The sequence below is a fragment of the Solanum stenotomum genome, chromosome 12 (assembly GCF_019186545.1).
Source record: "Solanum stenotomum isolate F172 chromosome 12, ASM1918654v1, whole genome shotgun sequence".
Taxonomy (NCBI): Eukaryota; Viridiplantae; Streptophyta; class Magnoliopsida; order Solanales; family Solanaceae; genus Solanum; species Solanum stenotomum.
Window position 1 is genome coordinate 30,733,003 of NC_064293.1, and position 20,393 is coordinate 30,753,395.

The 20,393-nt window shown below is 33.8% G+C and overlaps 5 protein-coding genes and 1 pseudogene across 6 annotated transcripts; 4 read left to right on the plus strand and 2 right to left on the minus strand.

The window, feature by feature from the left end:
- Positions 1 to 79: 79 nt before the first annotated feature.
- On the plus strand, positions 80 to 3,430 carry LOC125849120 (uncharacterized; annotated as a pseudogene).
- A 781-nt stretch (positions 3,431 to 4,211) lies between these two features.
- Positions 4,212 to 7,811, plus strand: LOC125848191 (protein WVD2-like 7). Of its 2 annotated transcripts, none has more exons than XM_049528012.1 (9): positions 4,212 to 4,376; positions 4,525 to 4,929; positions 5,392 to 5,760; positions 6,010 to 6,068; positions 6,192 to 6,266; positions 6,725 to 6,827; positions 6,929 to 6,991; positions 7,143 to 7,253; positions 7,529 to 7,811. In XM_049528012.1, the coding sequence occupies exons 1-9, from the start codon at positions 4,305 to 4,307 to the stop codon at positions 7,763 to 7,765; spliced, it is 1,494 nt and encodes a 497-aa protein (XP_049383969.1). In that variant the 5' UTR covers positions 4,212 to 4,304; the 3' UTR covers positions 7,766 to 7,811. The 2 variants fall into 2 exon arrangements, with proteins under 2 accessions (XP_049383969.1, XP_049383970.1); XM_049528013.1 differs by having other exon boundaries at positions 5,395 to 5,760.
- A 249-nt stretch (positions 7,812 to 8,060) lies between these two features.
- Positions 8,061 to 9,101, minus strand: LOC125848586 (uncharacterized). Its single transcript, XM_049528468.1, has 2 exons — positions 8,971 to 9,101; positions 8,061 to 8,861 (listed from the first exon to the last, which is right to left on the minus strand). Exons 1-2 carry the CDS (start codon positions 9,039 to 9,041, stop codon positions 8,546 to 8,548), a joined length of 387 nt encoding a protein of 128 aa, XP_049384425.1. The 5' UTR covers positions 9,042 to 9,101; the 3' UTR covers positions 8,061 to 8,545.
- A 4,127-nt stretch (positions 9,102 to 13,228) lies between these two features.
- On the plus strand, positions 13,229 to 14,060 carry LOC125847311 (BAG family molecular chaperone regulator 3-like). The gene is made up of 2 exons (XM_049526959.1): positions 13,229 to 13,457; positions 13,627 to 14,060. The coding sequence occupies exons 1-2, from the start codon at positions 13,229 to 13,231 to the stop codon at positions 13,779 to 13,781; spliced, it is 384 nt and encodes a 127-aa protein (XP_049382916.1). The 3' UTR covers positions 13,782 to 14,060.
- Positions 14,061 to 14,935: 875 nt separating this feature from the next.
- On the minus strand, positions 14,936 to 15,283 carry LOC125847312 (early nodulin-like protein 2). Its single transcript, XM_049526960.1, has one exon. It carries the CDS (start codon positions 15,281 to 15,283, stop codon positions 14,936 to 14,938), a length of 348 nt encoding a protein of 115 aa, XP_049382917.1.
- Positions 15,284 to 17,436: 2,153 nt separating this feature from the next.
- LOC125847601 (glycerol-3-phosphate dehydrogenase [NAD(+)]) lies at positions 17,437 to 20,277 on the plus strand. The gene is made up of 11 exons (XM_049527240.1): positions 17,437 to 17,897; positions 17,988 to 18,064; positions 18,159 to 18,231; positions 18,350 to 18,567; positions 18,646 to 18,753; positions 18,864 to 18,927; positions 19,019 to 19,056; positions 19,156 to 19,276; positions 19,356 to 19,410; positions 19,494 to 19,542; positions 19,921 to 20,277. Exons 1-11 carry the CDS (start codon positions 17,753 to 17,755, stop codon positions 20,080 to 20,082), a joined length of 1,110 nt encoding a protein of 369 aa, XP_049383197.1. The 5' UTR covers positions 17,437 to 17,752; the 3' UTR covers positions 20,083 to 20,277.
- The last annotated feature ends 116 nt before the right edge of the window (positions 20,278 to 20,393 follow it).

Genomic DNA, 20,393 nt, shown 5'->3' on the forward strand with positions numbered 1-20,393 from the left:
TTGACAAAAAGTAGATAATATATGTATCATTGACTTGCTGGGGATGTTTGATTGTTGTTTTGAAGTATAGTCAATACAAATGATATTCTATTGTGCAAGTGGTTGTAGGCAAATTACCTTTTTTTTTAAAAAGGGGAGCTATACGAAGCTTACGGACTGCTGCAAATTGCCCACACTCACCAGATTTGCTCTTCACTCTCCTAAGTTTGTACGTGTCTTTCTATTGATTTTCTCCTCCTATATGTTCCTTTTATTCTTTCTACTATTGAAATCAAATGAACTCAGAGAAAAAAGATAAAACTTTATATATGAATACCAAGATTAAATTTCTGTGGATTTGCTGAGTTTATTGGAAGGGGAGCCTTGGCTTAACTGGTCAAGTTGCCTCCGTCTGACCAGTAGCAGAAGCTTAGTGCTCCGGAATGCCCTTTTATTGTTTGCAAAGTTTATCCATGTCTTTTCTTGGAGTTTTGAGTACCCAAAATGTAGAATTGTTGGGATCCTTTAACTTTAAGCTTTGCTTATGGTGTAGAAAACTTCAAGTTCTTATCTTTTCCTCAGCATCATTTTGATGGAGTTAACTAGTATTTGTCTAATTAGAGCAGTAATTTCCTTTCAAAGATAAAAACTGCTGGAAATGGACTTCATAGCAGTTTGAGAGCTGATTCTGTAGCCTCAAAGACCAATGAATGAATTGGTGTACTGTCAAGAACTATATTAGCTGGAGTTATCAGCTCATACCTGGACAATCAAATAGTAAATGATATTCCCTTAAGAAAAATAATTCATACAAGTGTGCATACTGAAAGTATCATACCTAATATTTTGTAATAAAATCATTTGAGACCTGCTTTTAGTTTAAAGTTTATGCCAACTCATAACTTGGTTAACCGAAACTTACTGTAAAGCTTCCACTTGAAAATAATTTACCCAAAAAATAGTTACTGGGTGTTTAATAACAGTAGTATTAACTTCTATATATCTGCTTTCTGCCAATCTAGTAAATCTGTGAGCAGTGAGAATTACTGCAATGTCTTAGACGTGTGCAATTGCTACAGAAAAATCAATAGATATTATATTAAAATAGAACACTGATGATACTTCTTCTCGAGAAAGTAACTTTGCTTTCTTCTTTTTTTCGTTGGATGATTAACACAAAAGCTTATGGTGATTATGCTTGTATGAGGAATTTAGATTACTTTGGAAAGTAAAATATGGACATTGGAAAACTAATGTTGGGCTTTGGATTTCAAATTAAGGAGTAAGTTGTTTAACTCTCTAAAGACTCGAGAAAAAAATTGGGCTGATTGCTTACAAATGTACCCCACAGTAAATCACCACTTCAATTTTTTTCATATGAATTTAGTAAGTCGCTTAACTTTCACTCTTATTAGCATTATATGCTTATGTTTGAGGCATGTGAACCTTCAGGCCATCGTTGTGTAATTACTGAAAATTATATTTTCTTCTAATCTTGCCTGTTTCAAGTATAACCTGAATTACCAGACACTTTTTTGGTTTAAAATTGATAACTAGGCAACTCTCTGAACTGATTGGAGCTTTTCAAAAATAATTTCCTTTTTATGTAATTGTGTTGCTATAGAAAGAATGCTATTATAATCAAGAAAATTCATAAACCCTTTATCAAAAAAAATAAATCATTAACCATATTAAATGGACCAAAGATGTCAGTTTAAGTACACAATGCTGATACCGGTTTGCCTGTTATTTAAAACATCGAAGCTATTATACTGCTTTTTTGATAAATTCTCCAATATCTACTCTAATTTAGTCTCTTAATGGTAGGTGTTCTATGCATTTCACTTCAACTCTTAGAATACGGAAGCTTGCTTACTATGTGCTTCTGTTATTGTAGAACTTGGGCTGACATGTCGTCTACTCTGGTGAATATTCTCCAGGTAGAGGTGGAGTTTGAAAATAGTGATGTGTACATTTTGTCAGCTGAGTATTTGAAAATATGTAGCCCAGCTGTTGATAGTACGATCAGATTAGTTGGTGGCGAGAAGGTAACTAAGATGAATATTTAGTTTTCACCATGCCTAGATTATTTATTAGTACTTCTGCTGTTTCATAATAGAAAATTCATCATCCTGTTCTAATATTACTGGACTATTTGTATAATAGCTCTCAAATGAAGCAATGCGAGCTATCATTCAATCAGTTACCAAGGATAAACTATTATATATAGCTTTATCTAGTCTTTGAAGAGTTCTTATAATACTCGAATTTCTCCACTTCTTTGGTGCTTGTGGATCAGGTCATATTTGGGAGGCGACACGTGGGAATCATATCTGCTGAACCTATTGGAATTATGGGGTGAGGTTATAAAAGCACTTGTGTCTTCAGGATGGAGTCTCATTTGCTTTTTTGGTCATTTCATCCATTTGGTTTCATTCTAGGTTATTGTTCGATGACTTGCATAAGACTGGCATTTTTTGTGGGACTACCTCTACCATCTAGGGAGCAAGAAAACTCTAAAGAAACATGGACTAATCAGGGATCCTCCCAGAAGAACAGGGATTATTAAACACACCAGGAATATACTAACTGTAACTGGATGATTTACAGTACTTATGGTTGGGAGACAATCTTCGCACATGCACAAAGTGGCAGGACAGTGACCTGCCTCTAAACTGATCAGTGCTGTAAGGGCAGTTAAATTTGTGGCATGTTATAAACAATGTGGATTTGATGTATCCAGTGAAGCTACAACACCCAAAAGTAGAATTCCAGTTGAAACAAAGGATTCAATGGAACTTGCATATGACATACAGTGTTTCCAACTGCATTCCCCGTTGGATTGTTAAAATATCCATTCCATTGCATGAAGTTTTGCAACTTTTCAATCTCTGTTTAGTTTCTGTTACTGTAGTTGTTGCAATGAGGCAATAAAGGACTGAAAAAGATGAGGCAAGGATTACAAGGAAAAGAGAACTACTGCACAGTCTGATGTATGAGATGCAAATGTGCAGGTTAAGCAACTCTGAACTGTTGAAACATCACGAGATACAAATGGACATGGTTTTGTGATGCCTTGTTCAATATGAGGCGTGTAGATGTTACGACGACAAGATTGATGAGACGATAGACAAAAACAATGAATATGGCAAGGAAGATACTAATTTCTCATGGGTCATTAATTTTGTTTCAAAATTGTACTATAACTTCTGAAATCGATCATTGAGAAACAAGAAAGGGAAATAAAGAAGATCTGAGAACAAATTTGGTGACTTGTATTCTCATATCATTGCCTCTTTTTTACTTATTGAACAGAAATCCTCTATGAATCCTCCATATCCAGCAATTTTAACAGCTTATTTCTTGATTCAATGCGAAGTAATACAGCTTGGCATATGCTTTCTTCCTTTATTATTATTATTTGCAAACAGAAATTCTTGAAACTATTTCTAATGATTCTGCACATCGACCAACATATAGCTGATCAGTCACTGCACTGTCTAGAATTTTGAAAGTACAAATTAGAATGTTGCTAGCATGTGAAAAAATAGCAATTGAACTATAGTAGTTGCTAATAATAGCATTTGTTTGGGTCCAGCCATTTGATATGGCTCTTTCACTTTTGGTAAATTTCAGATGCTTTCCTATGCTATGCTGTTGCTACTGTTTTTCACTTGAAAATATGACATTGTAACAACTGGTGGTTCAGCCAGTTGCATTTGTTGTTGCTAATCACATGACATTTGAGAAACAAAAAGGCATAACCTTACGTTTTCTTCTGCTTGCTGTGAAATATGAGCTTCACATAGAAGCGCACTCCTTTAATATGATGATTACAAATCTACTAAACACTCACATAAAATGTCTTGTTACTCGTAATATAATCCACCAAACGAAACAATAATATATACATTTTGTTACAATGTAGCATTCATGAACGTGAGCAACATAATACGAAAATCATCTGCCACTTGAAATTGTCCCAACCAATCTAAACTTTGAAGTATGAACGATAAGGCCCCACCTTCTACTGAAAAAGACCTCAACTTTCTGTCTTGGTCAAGCAAGCAGAATTCACTTTTTTCCTTTTTGCCTCAGCAAGCAGGGGGCCCACACCTTTAAACAACGTTCCTCTTTTACACTTTTTTCCATTTGAATTTCAAATTTAAACGCTCAGAGATCCATAAAAAGTGTGTGTGAGAAAAAAATTACATGCTATAATTATTAAGGGAGAAAAACAACAACAACAACAGAACAATAATCCTAGTAATTTTTTCTAGTAACATTCTAGTACTGTTTCAGGTTGTTTTGTTGTTTGTCCTGTAATGGGAGATTCAGCTTGTCTTATGCATGCCTTCTCTTATGCTTCTGCATTACCACCCAATGAAGCTAAACAGGTACTATTACTTTGTTTTTCTTTAGTCTCCTATTTGGTGGCCGGACTCCTGAGCCAGAATTTTCATGACAATTCAAAATATAAACAAGTAAACACACGAACCCTGAATCCTGAACTATGTTAATTATTTTTTCTTCTTGTAAATTCAGGGCAACCACATGCATGCTCTAGGGGAGTCTATTTCTTTTGGGAGATTTACGACGGAGTCATTGGCATGGGATAAATGGTCTACATTCCCTCACAAGCGTTATGTTGAGGAAGCAGAGAGGTATGCTCAACCAGGTTCTGTTGCTCAGAAAAAAGCTTTCTTTGAAGCTCATTACAAGAAAATTGCTGCCCAAAAGGCTGCAGCTTTGCTTGAGCAAGAAAATTCCCAACAAGATACTCTAGCTGTGGATCCCAATGTCAATAGTTCCATGGAAGGAGTTGCTGATGTGAAGGAGAAAGAAAATGCCGCTCCTTTAGCACATGTATCTTCATTGAAACAACCCCAAGAAACATTTTCAGGATCAGAGCTCAGTGAAACATCTCATACAGAAAAACCTTTGCTGAAGGTAAATATGTTCTACTCACTCCTATGGTTTTTACTTGAATTGCTATTCTAGGTTATACTATGTTATTGCTACTGCTAGGATCAAATGATCACCATCTTGCCAAACGTTATAGCTGAAAGAAATGACGTGCAACTTTAGTTCTTAACCGAACTCATTAAGCAAACATCATGTTCGATCATGACTCTGACCCTTGCCATAGCAGCCCATCACTTGACTTCGTCATAGGCAAGATGATGGCATTGCCCAACAGTTACACTCATATATTAAATTGTGTCAAGAATTTTTTAGTCTGGTTAATAGTAACTTGTATGTGTGAGTCTAACCTGAATGAAATGGATTCTAGTAGAGAGGATTAGATATAGAGTAGATTGAGAAGTTGATTAATTGATGGTTTGATTAACTGATCGATTGATCTAGATTAATATGCTAGTGTATGGAGACTGATTTTTTTCATCGATCCAGCAGAGTTCCAGCTCTGAGCAAGACGAAGATGTTACATCTGCAACGAGCAAGAAAAAAACAGCTTTTTCTTCATTCAAATCATCAGTTCACTCTATAAAGTCTAAAATTCCACCTTCGCCAGCTAGGCATAACATTTCTCGTCTTGTCAATAAAGAAAACAATTTCACTCCAATCACAAAGAATCCCACATCAGCGTTCGCAAATGAAAAGAAATCAACCTCGAAATCTTTGAGCAGATTGATGAATTTTACTCCTTCCAAAGAGACAGATAAGGTGCCTCCTCCTCTCCCTCCCACATTCAAGAAGGAAAGTTCAAAGATCGCTCCCAATGCCGCGAAGAAGTGTATAACTCCTCTAAAGACTCCTGTGGTACTTACTTTCCTCTGCTTATTTATCTCTCATTTGCTAAATGCTAATCCTCCTAATAACTTTATCTAAGGTATTACTCATATTATCACTTAAGTTTAACTTGTTATAGCAAGTAAGTTATCTTTTTATCTGATTAATGCTTATGAAAGAGACTTACTTGTAATTACCTAATAATCTTTTATTGCGCCAAACATAAACTCGTAAATATTATGCTGGACTTGCTAAAATTTGTCTCTCTTTCACCTGCAGGAAACTTCAGATGGTGCAGCCAAACATCCCATGACAACCCCATCTTCTGAAAATAGAAGGTATTATTATATCATAGTAAAAAGACATATCAAGCTTTCCAACTGCAAAAATATTGCATGTTTTTTCATAGCGGAAAACAGAAACAACCATTAACTTGGTTCGCTTTTATTTCAAATTTACAGGATGGAAACACCAATTCATCCATCAGCCTCAGGAAGTCAAACAACCGGTCCTAAATGGAATATATTGTCATCTGTGTAAGTATCTTCAAAAAAATAACTTCGGATTTTACGTTTACATACAGTAGATGGCTACATGTAAAAAGGCAACAACAACTTGGTAGAAGGGCATTGAGTTAACATGTAAATCTGCTAATTAGGACATTCTAGCCATCGTAGATGCAATTTACCATTATGATCTAAGTGGATGAAAGCTAACATAGCAGGAATATTTGAGATGCTCTTTATAGTAGAAGTTTGGGTTGAGAAGAAGTTGATTCTACTAGAATATAGTTCTATAATCAGACAGTAAGCAAATTGAAATCAAAACTGCATAGTCAAATGTTTGTCAACCGAAAATAAGAAATGGTTCATAAATCAATCATACACCAGGTATGCCCTATATTGGCATGAATCCAAGTTGCACTATGCAGATTATAGAACTCTGTCAGTTTGTTGTGCCACTGGATCTCTCTTACCTTAGTACTGTTCTGCAGTTGTTCCAAGTCTTTAACAGCCTGCCGTAACAAACTACAATCGCCCTCTTTATCGACTCCTTTTCTACTGAGGACAGAAGAAAGAGCTGCAAGAAGGAAACAAGTAAGGCATTTTTTTTATACGTATTGGCATCTTCGAGATCAGGATTATCTCCTTGTGTTTCTTAAGTCCAATCCCATCTTACCCCTGTAAATTTGCTTCAGAAGCTTGAGGAGAAATTCAATGCAAAAGAGGTACAGAAAGTTCAGCTACAAACAAAAATAAAGGTTCTTCCTGAGCTTCCTTATTGGCTTGTCCAATTTTTCTTTCTTTATTGTCTCTACAACAACTTAACTCTTTAATGCCTTGGCATGACTTCTTCAACTGCAAGCAATAAGTAAATTAACCTGATATGAACGGATACCCTTTTGCTCACAGGAGAAAGCTGAAATGGAGCTCAGGAAACTTCGACAAAGCTTTTGTTTCAGAGCTCGTCCCCTGCCTAAGTTTTACAAGGAAAGAGAAACAGCAAGAAGTCACACAAAAAAGGTACTACCATAACTTCTTGTATCACCGATTCAGATAATCCTAAAAGAATACTTTGTTCCCATTGTCAAAACATGTCATGATATATGGCCATGATGATTTTAACTATATCAACTTACGGGATTTTTCATTTCTTATAGTCTTAAGTCTAAACAATGAACTGTCTAATGCTCATTTTTTCCCCCAAAAGTACCTTCTGGATCCATATTTTGAATAGATTAGGTTTTGTCCATGCTCTACTCTCTTGGCGGTGGTTCATATGGTTTAGTTTGGTGCAGACCCCAGTTAAACGTCCTCAGTCACCAAAACTTGGAAGAAATCCCAGTAACAGCACAATGCAAGACTTGGCGTCACACCCAACCTCTACATATTCAGGCAAGAATTACTCTTACAAGTATTCAGGAAAGAAGAATTGCCCAAAACCGATAAATTCTCATACCTTGTCAACAGTAATGTCTTATGATCAGAACGCATCCCCAAATATACAACATCAATTTGGAGTCATAGATGTATAATGTCTCTCATTACATTAATAACATAGCTTTAACTTGTGTTAAAGCTATATATGCAAGGAATCACCATTTCCTGTTACTTGTTTTTATGAAAAGTTGAACCCTGTAGTCTAGTCTAAGTTTTCGAGTGTGAGCATTATTCCATATTGTATCTTCCTTTGTACATCATAAAGTAGAACTTTACAAAGTTTCAGGGTGACATTCAAACCAGATCAATTTAAGTATCAGAAAGAAGTGCATGCCTAATATATCAAAATTATATTGCAGTAAGTAGCCTCTGCAATTTAAAATCGAAAAACTGCAGTTTTTTCGATTTTTTGTGCTATATAACACAAACTGCAAGGTTGTCCTGCTTTATTTAGTTCTGGCATGAACATGCTCGGGTTATACATGATTTCTGATATGAACAATTGTTTGCTTACAACAATAAAATCATAATAAACATAAGAAAATCTTAGTACAACAGTTTATTCGACTGTAAATACAAACCAAGTCAATGTACTAAGATCACATTTCTTCCACCAAACACCAATCTCCTTCTTTTTCGATCCTTTGATTCCTCCCCCACACAACTTCCACGTTACAAATAGTCGCTCTTTAGCTTCTCAACTTCTATTGTAAATGGCGAGCAACCGGAATCAACAACCAATTGGGCTTGCCATTGGGCAATCTCATCACTCATGTATGTGCCTCAATGTATTTAAACACAAATCATGTAATTTTTGTTACGACTCATAACTAGTAATTTTGTAGCTATATATCACAATTGTTATAGTCCGCTCATCACTCATCATCATCTTCATCAAGATCCATGTGATCATTAGCCAAATGGTCCAATATGCAGCTAGTAGCTGAGAACCCAGTAAAGGTCAAGCGCGGCCTAGTATCTGTGACCCTCCAAGTCATCAATCTATAGTTAGTAACAATGTCACAACCCCTCAGTTTTTTTGTCCCTTTGGCCTTTCCAGCTGGTTGTAAATGGCAAATTGTGCATTTAGACCTGCCACACTTGCCTGTGAACTTGGAATGGTTCCAGGGCTTTGGTGACGCCTTTGTGAACAACCCTGCTGTGGGAGGGGAATTCAACTTGTTAACATACCTGCAGAGTCAGAACCAAAATGTATCGTTAGTAGATTCCAAAATGATAAACTGTTTACATTTTAATTATTTTAGTATATGTATACATAGTTCGAGCTAAAAAGCACTACCGGGAGTTGGGTGTGGAGCTCCAAAGGGAGGTTTGAACAAGACCATGTTGACGACCGTCTCTCTTCATCATTGGCTATGTTTTTGTGAGCTCAAAGAGTTGATTGGATTAGGAAAATATTGACCATACTTTATTTATAGGAGTGGATCTAATTTTGATTTGGAGGATGCATGATATGTACTTGGGAAGCAAGGGAACTGTTGAATTTATTAGTCAAACTTGTGCATATTGATTAATAATGGGAAATGTTACGTGTCATTTTACGTGTTTCCCAAGTCAATGGGAAATGTGCAACTATTGACTTCATCTAATCCACTTTTAAATTGACACACCTATTAAGAAAATAATTATTCATATAGTGAGTTAACCAATTTACCCCTATTAATTATGAAATAGATGCATTAAAAACTTAAGATTTTCAAGAAGTTCTACATTTTTCAAAATAATTAATTGGAGATATAATAGGTAAAAAAAAGTTGTTTGTTATTAATTTGTCAAAATGGACAAGTAATTAGGGACAACTAAAAAAGGAAATATTTTACTCATTAAAACGGGTGATTTTAAATTTGTAATGGTTCGTTTTAAGTTTGGAGAACAATAATGCTACTCTCTCCGTCCAATAATTGTTGTTTACTATACTATTTTGGGATTTCAACAATATTTGTCATCTTTATGAACTTAATGGATAATTTTACACATAGTTCTTAATTTATCCTTATCATTAATTATAGTCATTTTTTTTTATTACATTTCTTAAAACATTANCAAAATAATTAATTGGAGATATAATAGGTAAAAAAAAGTTATTTGTTCTTGATTTGTCAAAATGGACAAATAATTAGGGACAACTAAAAAAGGAAAAGTGGACAAGTAATTAGGGACAGAGGGAGTAATCTTTCCTTATTTACTCATTAAAACGGGTGATTTTAAATTTGTAATGGTTCGTCTTAAGTTTGGAGAACAATAATGCTACTCTCTCCGTCCAATAATTGTTGTTTACTATACTATTTTGGGATTTCAACAATATTTGTCATCTTTATGAACTTAATGGATAATTTTACACATAGTTCTTAATTTATCCTTATCATTAATTATAGTCATTTTTTTTTATTACATTTCTTAAAACATTATATTTATTTTATTCAAATGGTAATATAGTAAAATTATCCTTCTATTTATAATTTTTAAAGAAGTGCATAAAGTCAATAGCAGACACTAGACAAGTATTGTTGGACAGAGAGAGTATCAATTTATTTATTTTTGTATCTAAAAGATAAACTACTTGCAAACCAATAAAACATGAATATATTAGTAACATGAAAAATAAAATAGATAACTTATTAACATGTTAAAATGTAATATACTCCTTTCGTTTCAATTTGTTTGCCTAATTTTGACTTGTCACAAAGTTTAAGACTTCTAAATCTTGTGATTATAAATTAAATATATATCAAATATATTAAAATGTCTTTAATCTTGTTATCTTATACCGGCCACTTATTTCATTCTTTCTCTATTTTCCCTATTTTTGTGATGCACGCAAACATCGTATCAACGACCTAGTCTAGCTAGTAACACTTATAAGACACGCAAAATCTTCAAGTGATATTATTCTTTCCAATGTACTTAACAATATCTACTCTTACAACAATGAAAATCATGCAAGGGGATATGGAAAACGAATCATATCCCAAGTGGCACGTATGATCAGATTCTACTACACATTTCAATACAGATTCTACTACACATTTCAATACTTGCCAAATCTAAATTAAGATCTCTAGATACTAAAGTTAACTTCTCTTTTAGTCATTTTTACTTATTCACTATACTAAAAACATATTTTTATGTTTAGCATATAAAAAGAAAAACATAGTATTATTATTTTCATGTTTAGTCTCAACATTAATTATTGAGAAAATGACAAATATATATCCGAACTATCGTAAATGGTATGCAGATACCTTCCGTCATAGTTTTAGGACATTGGTGCCCGTGTCATCCAAAAACTACAGCATATATGTCATTCACTCTAACGAAAGACTAAATAGGGACACGTGACACAATCTTATCCGTCGATCCGATATTTAATAAATGTCAGGTCGGTGGATAAGATTATGACACATGTATGTACGTTAGTATAAAGGGTATACAATCTCTAGTTTTTGAAAGGCAGAGGCACCAATGTCCCAAAAGTATGACAGAGGGTATCTGCATACCATTTGCGATTTTCGGGGATATATTTATCTTTTTTCCCTTAATTATTTATTCTCAAATTATTTCTTAAGACCTAAGACTAAACATCAATTAAGATAAATATTGTTATAAAATAATAGTCATGTCAATCATTATTTCTTAAATAAGATGCAAAATCTCATTATTTTGAATAAGTTGAATGACTCGAGGTAGTTAATAAGGTGGCATGGAGAAGGTAAGTGTGTAGTACGAGAAAATGGTCGATCATATTAGAGGTAAAACTAGTCTCGTTATCCTATGATAAACTTATATGTAGGGTAAGCTGGAAACATGGTGTAAAGTATACAGATTTAATCAAAACTAAACTAGTAATCAAATTAAATAATTTTAAAAAATTAAGGCCTTTATGAGATAGCTAGAAGTCTAGAACTCCATGAGCAAACAATTTTAGATGATTTTTTTAAAAAAAACTTAAGACATCGTTTGGTTTGAAAATAAAGTTAGGCTGGAGTAATTAATCTGATACTATTTTTTATTAATTGTTTGATTTGTCGCACTAGCATGACATAATTTCTAAGAAAAAATTATTTATTAACCTTAGTTATTTAGTAGAAAAACGATTTAAGGGACCTCAGAGGTATTTTGTAATTTTTATTATTTTATTCTGAAATAACAAATCATATTATAACTTACCCTGATGCTTATTTAATCCAAATATAACTTATCATAAAATTAGTAAGAAACAAAAAATTAAAACACCACTAAATTATTTTATTCCAGAACTAAGACTAGTTGTTTTACATTTTTATCTATATATTTTTGTCTTTGCGGGTTTCTCTCTCACATGAGAAGATACCTATTCATATTATATATCTTAATCTTCTAATCTAAATTTTTTATATATATATGACCAAATTATTCGATGCATTTTATTTGTTAGAGGCCACCCAATCAAATTATTAAATCACACAAGTAAGCAAGTAACGACAAAATAATGTCCATTTCTATGCAAGAAGAATTAGTGGAGTATTTAAGTTATACATGTAGGTTGAAATATATTTTTTCTCTAATAAACAAAACAATTACGTAGCATTTATCTTGAAAGGATAAGAAATATACTATATAATTGGAAAATTAAATCCCATTAAATAGCTTGAAGCAAGTACAATTATTTAAATATTTTTTTATGTTTTAATTTACGTGACATGATTTCAATTAATTGATACGATATTAAGAAAAAAAACAGACAGGCCATGAAAAAAAGCAGTTTAATTTCTTTGGCCAAATATCAGATTGAGGAAATTGCAGACATTCCTTTGGTTGTTTGATTGTGAAATGTCTCACTATAATCACTTTTAGTAATTTGATTAATATGACCAACTGACTCTGTTTATATAACACATTAAAATTGACCCCGCGCTAATCAAGCACAAACCGCCACCTACCCATGTGCCTTAATTTTAATGTGATTGAATTATGAAGAATAATTGCAGAGACCTCTCTCGTGGTTGACTTCATTATACTAACTTCTCTCTTGGTAAAGATATTACCATTAGCTCCCTATTTTTGAATATGTTGTTCGAACTCTTTAAAAATGATGCCGCATTCTTGTTGGATCCTCAAAAAATGGGCCACCTTTGGAAGGATCCACCACACATCCATCGCTAATTTTTTGAAGGGTCCGAGCAACATATGTTCAATAAAATCAAACGTGAAGGGAGGTCTTTGAAATTATCTCAAATTGTTATACTCGTAAACATAATTTATATTGTCCTCGTACAGGGCCCAGCGGAGGCAGAGCCGGCCTTCTGTTAGGGGTTCATCTGAACCTCCTTCGGCAGAAAATATTACTATTTATACATAGTTAAAATTAGTTTTTTTATGTATATATAGTAGATGTTGAACCCCCTTCGATTAGTTCGTTTGTTTAGTTCTTCAGATTTTGAACCCCTTATTAAAAATCCTAGCTCCGCTTGACCCAGGATACTATATAAGAAGCCAATTAGTCACCCAATTTCCTTATCCTACTACGTATCTTCAATTTTTTGTGTTGATAAAAAAAAATGATCAAGTTAAGATCGAAGAGGTTTCCAAGGAGGGTTAAAAGTAATAGTACTATCAACAATAATGGTGGTGGAATCAAATGGGAATTACGTCCAGGAGGTATGTTAGTTCAAAAAAGAGAATGTGAGAATAATGTTAGTAATTCAAATGGAGAAGCAATCGTCAAACTTAGAGTCTCAACTGTTTCTAATTTCCATGACATTTCTATCCAACCCACTTCTACTTTTGGTAAGCCTCCCACTTTGTTTATGTGGTCGAAAATGTATGTGAAATTCACAATAGTTGGTCTTTGTTACTAGTTTGGTTCAATCATGCCTCTGTCGTTACTGAATTGGGTCAATAATGTCCTTATTTCACACGAAAATTAACGTTATATTTCGTTTTGTTGGTTCATCAGGTGAATTGAAGATGATGTTGTCAATTGTAACTGGTTTGGAACCAAAAGAGCAGAGGCTGTTATTTAGAGGGAAAGAAAGGGAAGATTATGAACACTTGCATATGGTTGGGGTGAGAGACAAAGACAAACTTCTGCTCTTCTTGTCGAACCACTAGTGTCTAATTAAGATTCCTACTAGTAATTAGTACTAATTCACTTCTATAACTATAATTAATGTAGCAGAGCATCTCTAGCTTCTTGCTTAAGCACATACTAATATGAATCGATCAGAAGAAGCAAGGCTTAGATTATCAGATCCTCAACACAATTTTCCTAGAAATGGAGGGTCAAGAAGGTAAGAAAAGGGCCTATTAATGACTTAGCTTACGCTAAAAACCAACCCTGTCCTGGTTAATTAATAACTCGCTTATCTCTGTTGTAACAGTATATAGTTCATATGTGTATGTATTAAAATGTATGAACCGATGTAAATTGTCCCCCTGAATTCAAACCTATAAATTCTTGAATCTGTTTTTACATCATTTGTAAAGAGAATCTAATAGTATACAAAATTCATCTATCAAATGATGTATATATGTGAGCACGGAGAACTTTTACTAGTTAAGGAAGGAAGAAATCTAGCACTTATTTTGATAATATATAAAGTTCTTTACAAATCGAAATGAAGAGAATATTTTTTTTTAATGAAGTGATAGTGCAGAACTTTTTTATTGGCATAATACATAAGCATGATCCTTAACTTGGCTTCAGTGGACAATATGTCCTCCAACTTTGAATGTGCACAAGTAGACACTTAAATTTATATAAAATTGAACAAATAGATACACATGTCCTACCTGACATAATACACGTAGGACGCCGCGTTGGACACAAAATTGTCACGTTGGGTGCCTTGTAGGACGAATATGTTTATTTGTTCAATTTTATACAAGTTTAAGTGCATACTTGTGCACACCCAAAGCTAAAAGGTCATAGTTATAAGTTAACGCCAAATTAATAATCATATTTATGTATTATGCCTTTTTTATACCGTTAACTTTATGGTCGTAACGAAAAAATTGTGACTGGTTTAGAATAATTATGGATTACCTACCTCTTCAAAATTTCATTGGAGTACTAAAGAAAAGACTATTAGGCACCTCCCAAAATTATTCAAAAACATTCTTCTATATGTCTTTTTATTAATATAACTAAAAAAAAAAATTCAGAAAATTTCACAATCAAATATATATATATATATGAAAAAAGAGTCACTCTAATCCGAAAACACCATTCGTCTAATTAATCAAAAGCATATGATTTTGGTGGTTTAGTAGTAGTCATCGCTTGCAGCAGATGAAACCCCTCCTGGACCAGCGGCAACAGGGGAATCGGCAGCAGCATTTGGTGCACTAGCCTCAGGTGCTGCAGAAATGGGAGATTGAGTAGGAGCAGCGCTGGCTTCACTAGCTGGTGCAGGTGGAGATGAAGGTTCCACATCGGCAGCAACAGGGCTCGATGCATCAGGAGATTCAGAAGAGGATGGAGAAATTGAAACCGAATCTGCAGCTGGAGCACTGGCTTCAGGGGATGAAGCAGGGGAATCTACTGCTTGTGCAGAAACACCTGCAACAAGGGCAACCAACACAAGAGCCAGAGCAACTAATTGGCGTGCCATTTTTTTTAATTTTTTATTTTATGATGATGATTTGTTTCTTCTTTTTTTATTTTATTTTATTAATAAATAGATTCTTTATTAACAGTACTTCTCGTTTATTCTTTTAGAGAAATACTTGACAGCTAAAGAATGAATTGAAAGAGAGTGGTGAAGGTGGAATTTATAGAAGGACTGGAATCGGACATGGCGGAAAATGAATGGAAGGAAAAAAATGATTGACAGAGAAAAGTGAAAGAATGAAGGGATGATGATGAGCATTTTTGTTCGAAAATAAAGGGGTGTTGTTTCTGCCACAAGAATAAGTAGGGGTCTTGTTGAATCTGACTAAATTCTTAAGAGAAAATTACGATCTACAAACATTTTAAATATATTATTAACAATTAATGATAATTAGTATACATAAAATTAGTGAGTCAATGACATATTCTTCTCATTATTTTCTACTATTTAGCTCCACTGCATCTTTAATTATGATCCACTTTTTGTGTTTTGAGTAAAAATGAACCTAAGGAAATTGAGCAAAACAAGGGATAAAATAAAGTTTATAAAATTGTCTATAGTGGATTAGGTCTTTTATTAACAGATCAAGTTTTAACTGTGGTTAAGATTACTGGTGCCATATAGCGCATTAAATTAGTGTATTATATAAAATTCAAAATATTAGTTATTTTTTGTAGGGTTTAGATTTAAGTGTTGTTTTTATAGAGTTGAAGGTTTGAATTAAGGAGATCTAAATTAATTGAATTAATAAAATAAGTATAATAATCCATCTTAACCTAAATATATTGGACGGATCTATTATTTTTATGAGCTGATTTTTCCATCCCCGATTTATAAGTCAAAAACTCAATTTTAAATTACACAATACGAGGTGAATATGAATGATGGAACAAAAACAAACACTCAAACAAAAAATGTACTAGATTTTAAAGAGATACAAAGAGGAGGTCTAAACATGTCTAAGAGAAAAAATAGGGACGAAAGAAAAGGAAAAAGAAGTCAAAAAATGTTTTTTTAGCAACAAAAAAGTTGATATAAACAATCACATTAGAAATCAAAATAAAAAGTTCTGAGAAAAAACAAAAGGAAGTAGCAAGCATTTGAAAACAATTGTAACTATTAGGCAAAATAACACATAATGAAATACATTAAAAAAAAAGATAAATTAAATTGTGAGAAAAAATATAAAAAGAAATAGTAGGGGGGAAAAAGATTGTAAAGGAACTGAGTTAAGTCAAAAAGAACGGCAAAAGATAAGTTTGTATTAATTAGGATCTGGTGGAGTATAAATTCCAACATTAATTAATGTGATATCTACCGAGTTGTCTATTAAAGATAAGAATAATTTAAGAAAAATAATTATATTCACATAGTCCATAAAAAAAATAATACCTTCATAATTATTTTTACACCATATATAACATTATACATTTATTTATACTATATACAACATTATACGCTTATTATACAAATATAGATTTACATAAATATGTATATTAGTGTATAAAAGGTGTTCACACACATTTTTTACATTGCTATACACCTTATACATAATTATACGACAAAAAAAAGTTAAAAATACCTCGCTCTTAATTTGCACCGCAGAACCCGACAAATTCAAAATCAAGTGACCCATCCCAATTTTAACTATTAGATTTGTTTTAGAAACCCAACCACTCAATTCAATCTCAATAGGAATGTGTATCGATTGGTTCAATATATCAATTCAATTTATCTATTTTCAATTTATGAACACGCGGAATCGATAAATCAAACCAAATAAGATATCATTTGAAATTTTGGTCACGTATCCCTTGTTAAAATTAAGACCTAAATATAATACAAGAGGTATATCTGAACTGAAATTATAGTAACAAAAAAATAATTGAAATGGACGAGATAATTATTATGGATTTTTTTTCGATTTTTCTAAAGTATAGTATCCCACATTGAAGTGCGACTAATCCAAATTCATCTTGAGTAAAGCCCATTCTAAAGTAACAATTGCTATTAAGGATACCCTGAGCTCGAACTTAAAATTCAAAATTAAGAAAAGATAGTCTCACCTACTACACCACATTCTTTGGCGGGCGATAATTACTATGGGCATGGGGCTAAAAGGAGTAGGTTTGGATAATTGGTTGAGTTAAGGAAGAAAGAGAAGAAGGAAGTTGAAGGGATTGATTAATGTCATAGACTCATAGCCAACCCACATAGCTTAGTGGGGTTCTCTCTTTGCCTGGCTGAAATGGTAGTTTGGTTTTTTTTTTCATAGAGTAGATCGCCGGATTTTAACATGACACGCATTGCTATTAACGATACGTGTCTGCCTTCTCCGCCCAAAATCAACCTCTACCTTCCATTTTCTATGTACCCATTCCTTCCAAATATTCCTCTCTTCCATTAATTCCATTTCTCTGTTACACCCACCTTCACATTTCCCATTTCATTCTTGAAACTACCCTTTTCATGGCGCCTTCCAATACCAATCCTGTTGCAGTTGCAGATGAAGTTCTTCAGAAATCAAGAGTCACCGTTGTTGGTAGTGGAAATTGGGGTAGTGTTGCAGCCAAGCTCATTGCTTCTAACACCCTCAACATCAATTCTTTCCACGGTTTGTTTTATACCCTTTTCGCCTTTTCTTCGTTCTGCGTCTAAATTGAACGTTCATTTATGTTGTTTTTAATTTTCTGGTGTAATTTAGATGAAGTTAGGATGTGGGTCTTTGAGGAGACATTGCCATCCGGTGAAAAACTCTCCGAAGTCATCAATCGGACCAATGTAATTGCCCTGTTTACTCTTCTGTTAATTATGCTTTCTAACGCTTGTAGTAATATGGAGATCAATATTTTAACTGGGTGTTTTTTTTTCACAGGAGAATGTTAAGTATCTTCCTGGTATAAAATTACCTAAAAATGTTGTTGCAGATCCTGATATTGAACATGCAGGTATTAGACATTGTTGAACTTGTTGTAGTATTAACAAGATGTTAATATTTAAGCTTAAAATGTAGTCTGTGGAGTGTTTTAAGTCCTTTTTAATTTTATAGTGGTGGAAATTGTGCAGTGAAGGATGCTAACATGTTAGTGTTTGTGACTCCTCATCAATTCATGGAGGGGATTTGCAAGAGGCTAATTGGGAAAATTAGGAAAGATGCTGTAGCAATTTCCCTAATTAAAGGAATGGAGGTCAAGAAGGAAGGACCTTGCATGATCTCTACCCTCATCTCTGAAATTCTTGGGATCAGTTGTTGTGTTCTAATGGGAGCCAACATTGCCAATGAGGTTTATTTCGAGAAATTTGTTGTTACATGTTAGTGTCAACCAACTTAAAATGAATGTGGCTGAGAATTTCAAGTGCAGATTGCAGTTGAGAAGTTCAGCGAAGCAACGGTTGGATATAGGGAGAACAAAGAGATTGCGGAGAAATGGGTTCGCCTATTCAATACTCCTTACTTTATGGTCTCAGCTGTGAGTGCTGCATAACTGCATTTGAACATATTACTAGTTTTAAGCTTTTCTGGCATGTAAACTGATCAACCATTCTCTGATAAGATATCCAATTAATCTAATGGACATAGGTTCAAGATGTGGAAGGAGTCGAACTTTGTGGAACTCTTAAAAATGTTGTGGCTCTAGCAGCAGGTTAATATAATTGTGCTTTTATTGTCCTGTATCTTATCATTAGTTGATTCTAGCTTTGAGTAACATAGAATTTAAATTTGTGATATACCAGGCTTTGTGGACGGCCTCGATATGGGAAATAACACTAAGGTAACAGCCAGAAAGATATCGAATCTCTGTGTTTTAAGTAAATGGAGCAATTTGTTCCCCTGATTAATGTGTCTTCTTTGTTTCTAAATGACCGAACAGGCTGCAATAATGAGAATTGGCTTGAGAGAGATGAAGGCCTTATCCAAGCTATTGTTTCCTTCTGTCAAAGATAATACATTCTTTGAGAGTTGTGGAGTAGCAGATCTGATAACTACTTGCTGTAAGTTGGCAGTTTCCATTCTACTCGTGTATACCATTTACTCATGGTAATAAACAATCATATATGATTTTATATGCAGTGGGAGGAAGAAACAGGAGATGTGCTGATGCTTTTGCAAGGAACGGAGGAAAAAGGTTTTTCACTCTGGTTTAGCTCTTCCTCCTAAATATGGACAAGAAGACAGTGTGCTAATTCTTCATCTTGCTGGTCTGTTTAGGTCTTTTGATGAACTTGAAGCAGAGATGTTGCAAGGCCAAAAACTGCAGGTACTTAAGTCTGATTGTTGATTATCTGTATCTGGTGTTGAAAATGCATATACACATTCAAATGCTCCACAAAAGTACAAAGCATATAAATCCAGAATGTCTTTCAACTGTGGGGGAACTGAAGCATGCCAGAATATCTAGCACAAAACTAGATAATTTACTGCCTTCTTAATGGTTCACCTTTGAGAACAAGTACATGTTCTGAAATCTCATATACCAATATATGCTATATGGAATTATAAGCAAGGGAATATTGTATTCTTCATACTTAACTAGCTACTTTAAAACAAATGGAGTAATTGATATTTATCCACTGCTGCAATTATGTTACTACTTCAGCAAGTTGATACCTTTGCTATGTTCAAAATTTTCTTGAAGGGTGTCTCTACAGCAAAGGAGGTTTACGAGGTTCTAAGTCATCGAGGATGGTTAGAATTATTCCCCCTTTTCTCAACAGTTCATGAGATCTGCAGTGGCCGTCTTGCTCCCTCAGCCATAGTTGAATATACCGAGCACTCAGCCAGATTGCCCTTGCTGTAGAGTTCTGCTCACTTGAACTGATATGCAGAGAGTTGAAGTCAATATATAAATCTAGATACTCCAGATTTTGGTTACTTATCAGTCCCTGCTTCTCTTGTTTTCCCCCCTTATAATGAATAGTACAATTTTGAGGAGGGGCTGGTGTCCTCCTCATAAGCCATCAGCAATTTGATGCCAAGAAATCATAGCATTTGAGTTGCCTTGTGTTTTCCAATTTCTCTTGGATATAGAAAATGAGGAGATGCATTTTTCCTCACTTTATTTTATCACTGTTGTTCAAGTAGAGTTTTCCCTCTCTTGTTAACCAAACC

Bases quoted from the DNA above. Each gene is read 5' to 3' on its own strand.
- LOC125847601 (XM_049527240.1), top strand. From the start codon at position 17,753: ATGGCGCCTTCCAATACCAATCCTGTTGCAGTTGCAGATGAAGTTCTT. The intron at 17,898-17,987 runs GTTTGTTTTATA...GGTGTAATTTAG, and splicing joins CAACATCAATTCTTTCCACG to ATGAAGTTAGGATGTGGGTC. The intron at 19,057-19,155 runs GTAACAGCCAGA...ATGACCGAACAG, and splicing joins ATATGGGAAATAACACTAAG to GCTGCAATAATGAGAATTGG.
- LOC125847312 (XM_049526960.1), bottom strand. From the start codon at position 15,283: ATGGCACGCCAATTAGTTGCTCTGGCTCTTGTGTTGGTTGCCCTTGTT.
- LOC125848191 (XM_049528012.1), top strand. From the start codon at position 4,305: ATGGGAGATTCAGCTTGTCTTATGCATGCCTTCTCTTATGCTTCTGCA. The intron at 6,267-6,724 runs GTAAGTATCTTC...ACTGTTCTGCAG, and splicing joins TGGAATATATTGTCATCTGT to TTGTTCCAAGTCTTTAACAG. The intron at 7,254-7,528 runs GTACTACCATAA...AGTTTGGTGCAG, and splicing joins CAAGAAGTCACACAAAAAAG to ACCCCAGTTAAACGTCCTCA.
- LOC125847311 (XM_049526959.1), top strand. From the start codon at position 13,229: ATGATCAAGTTAAGATCGAAGAGGTTTCCAAGGAGGGTTAAAAGTAAT. The intron at 13,458-13,626 runs GTAAGCCTCCCA...TTGGTTCATCAG, and splicing joins CCAACCCACTTCTACTTTTG to GTGAATTGAAGATGATGTTG.
- LOC125848586 (XM_049528468.1), bottom strand. From the start codon at position 9,041: ATGATGAAGAGAGACGGTCGTCAACATGGTCTTGTTCAAACCTCCCTT. The intron at 8,862-8,970 runs GTAGTGCTTTTT...CTGACTCTGCAG, and splicing joins AGCTCCACACCCAACTCCCG to GTATGTTAACAAGTTGAATT.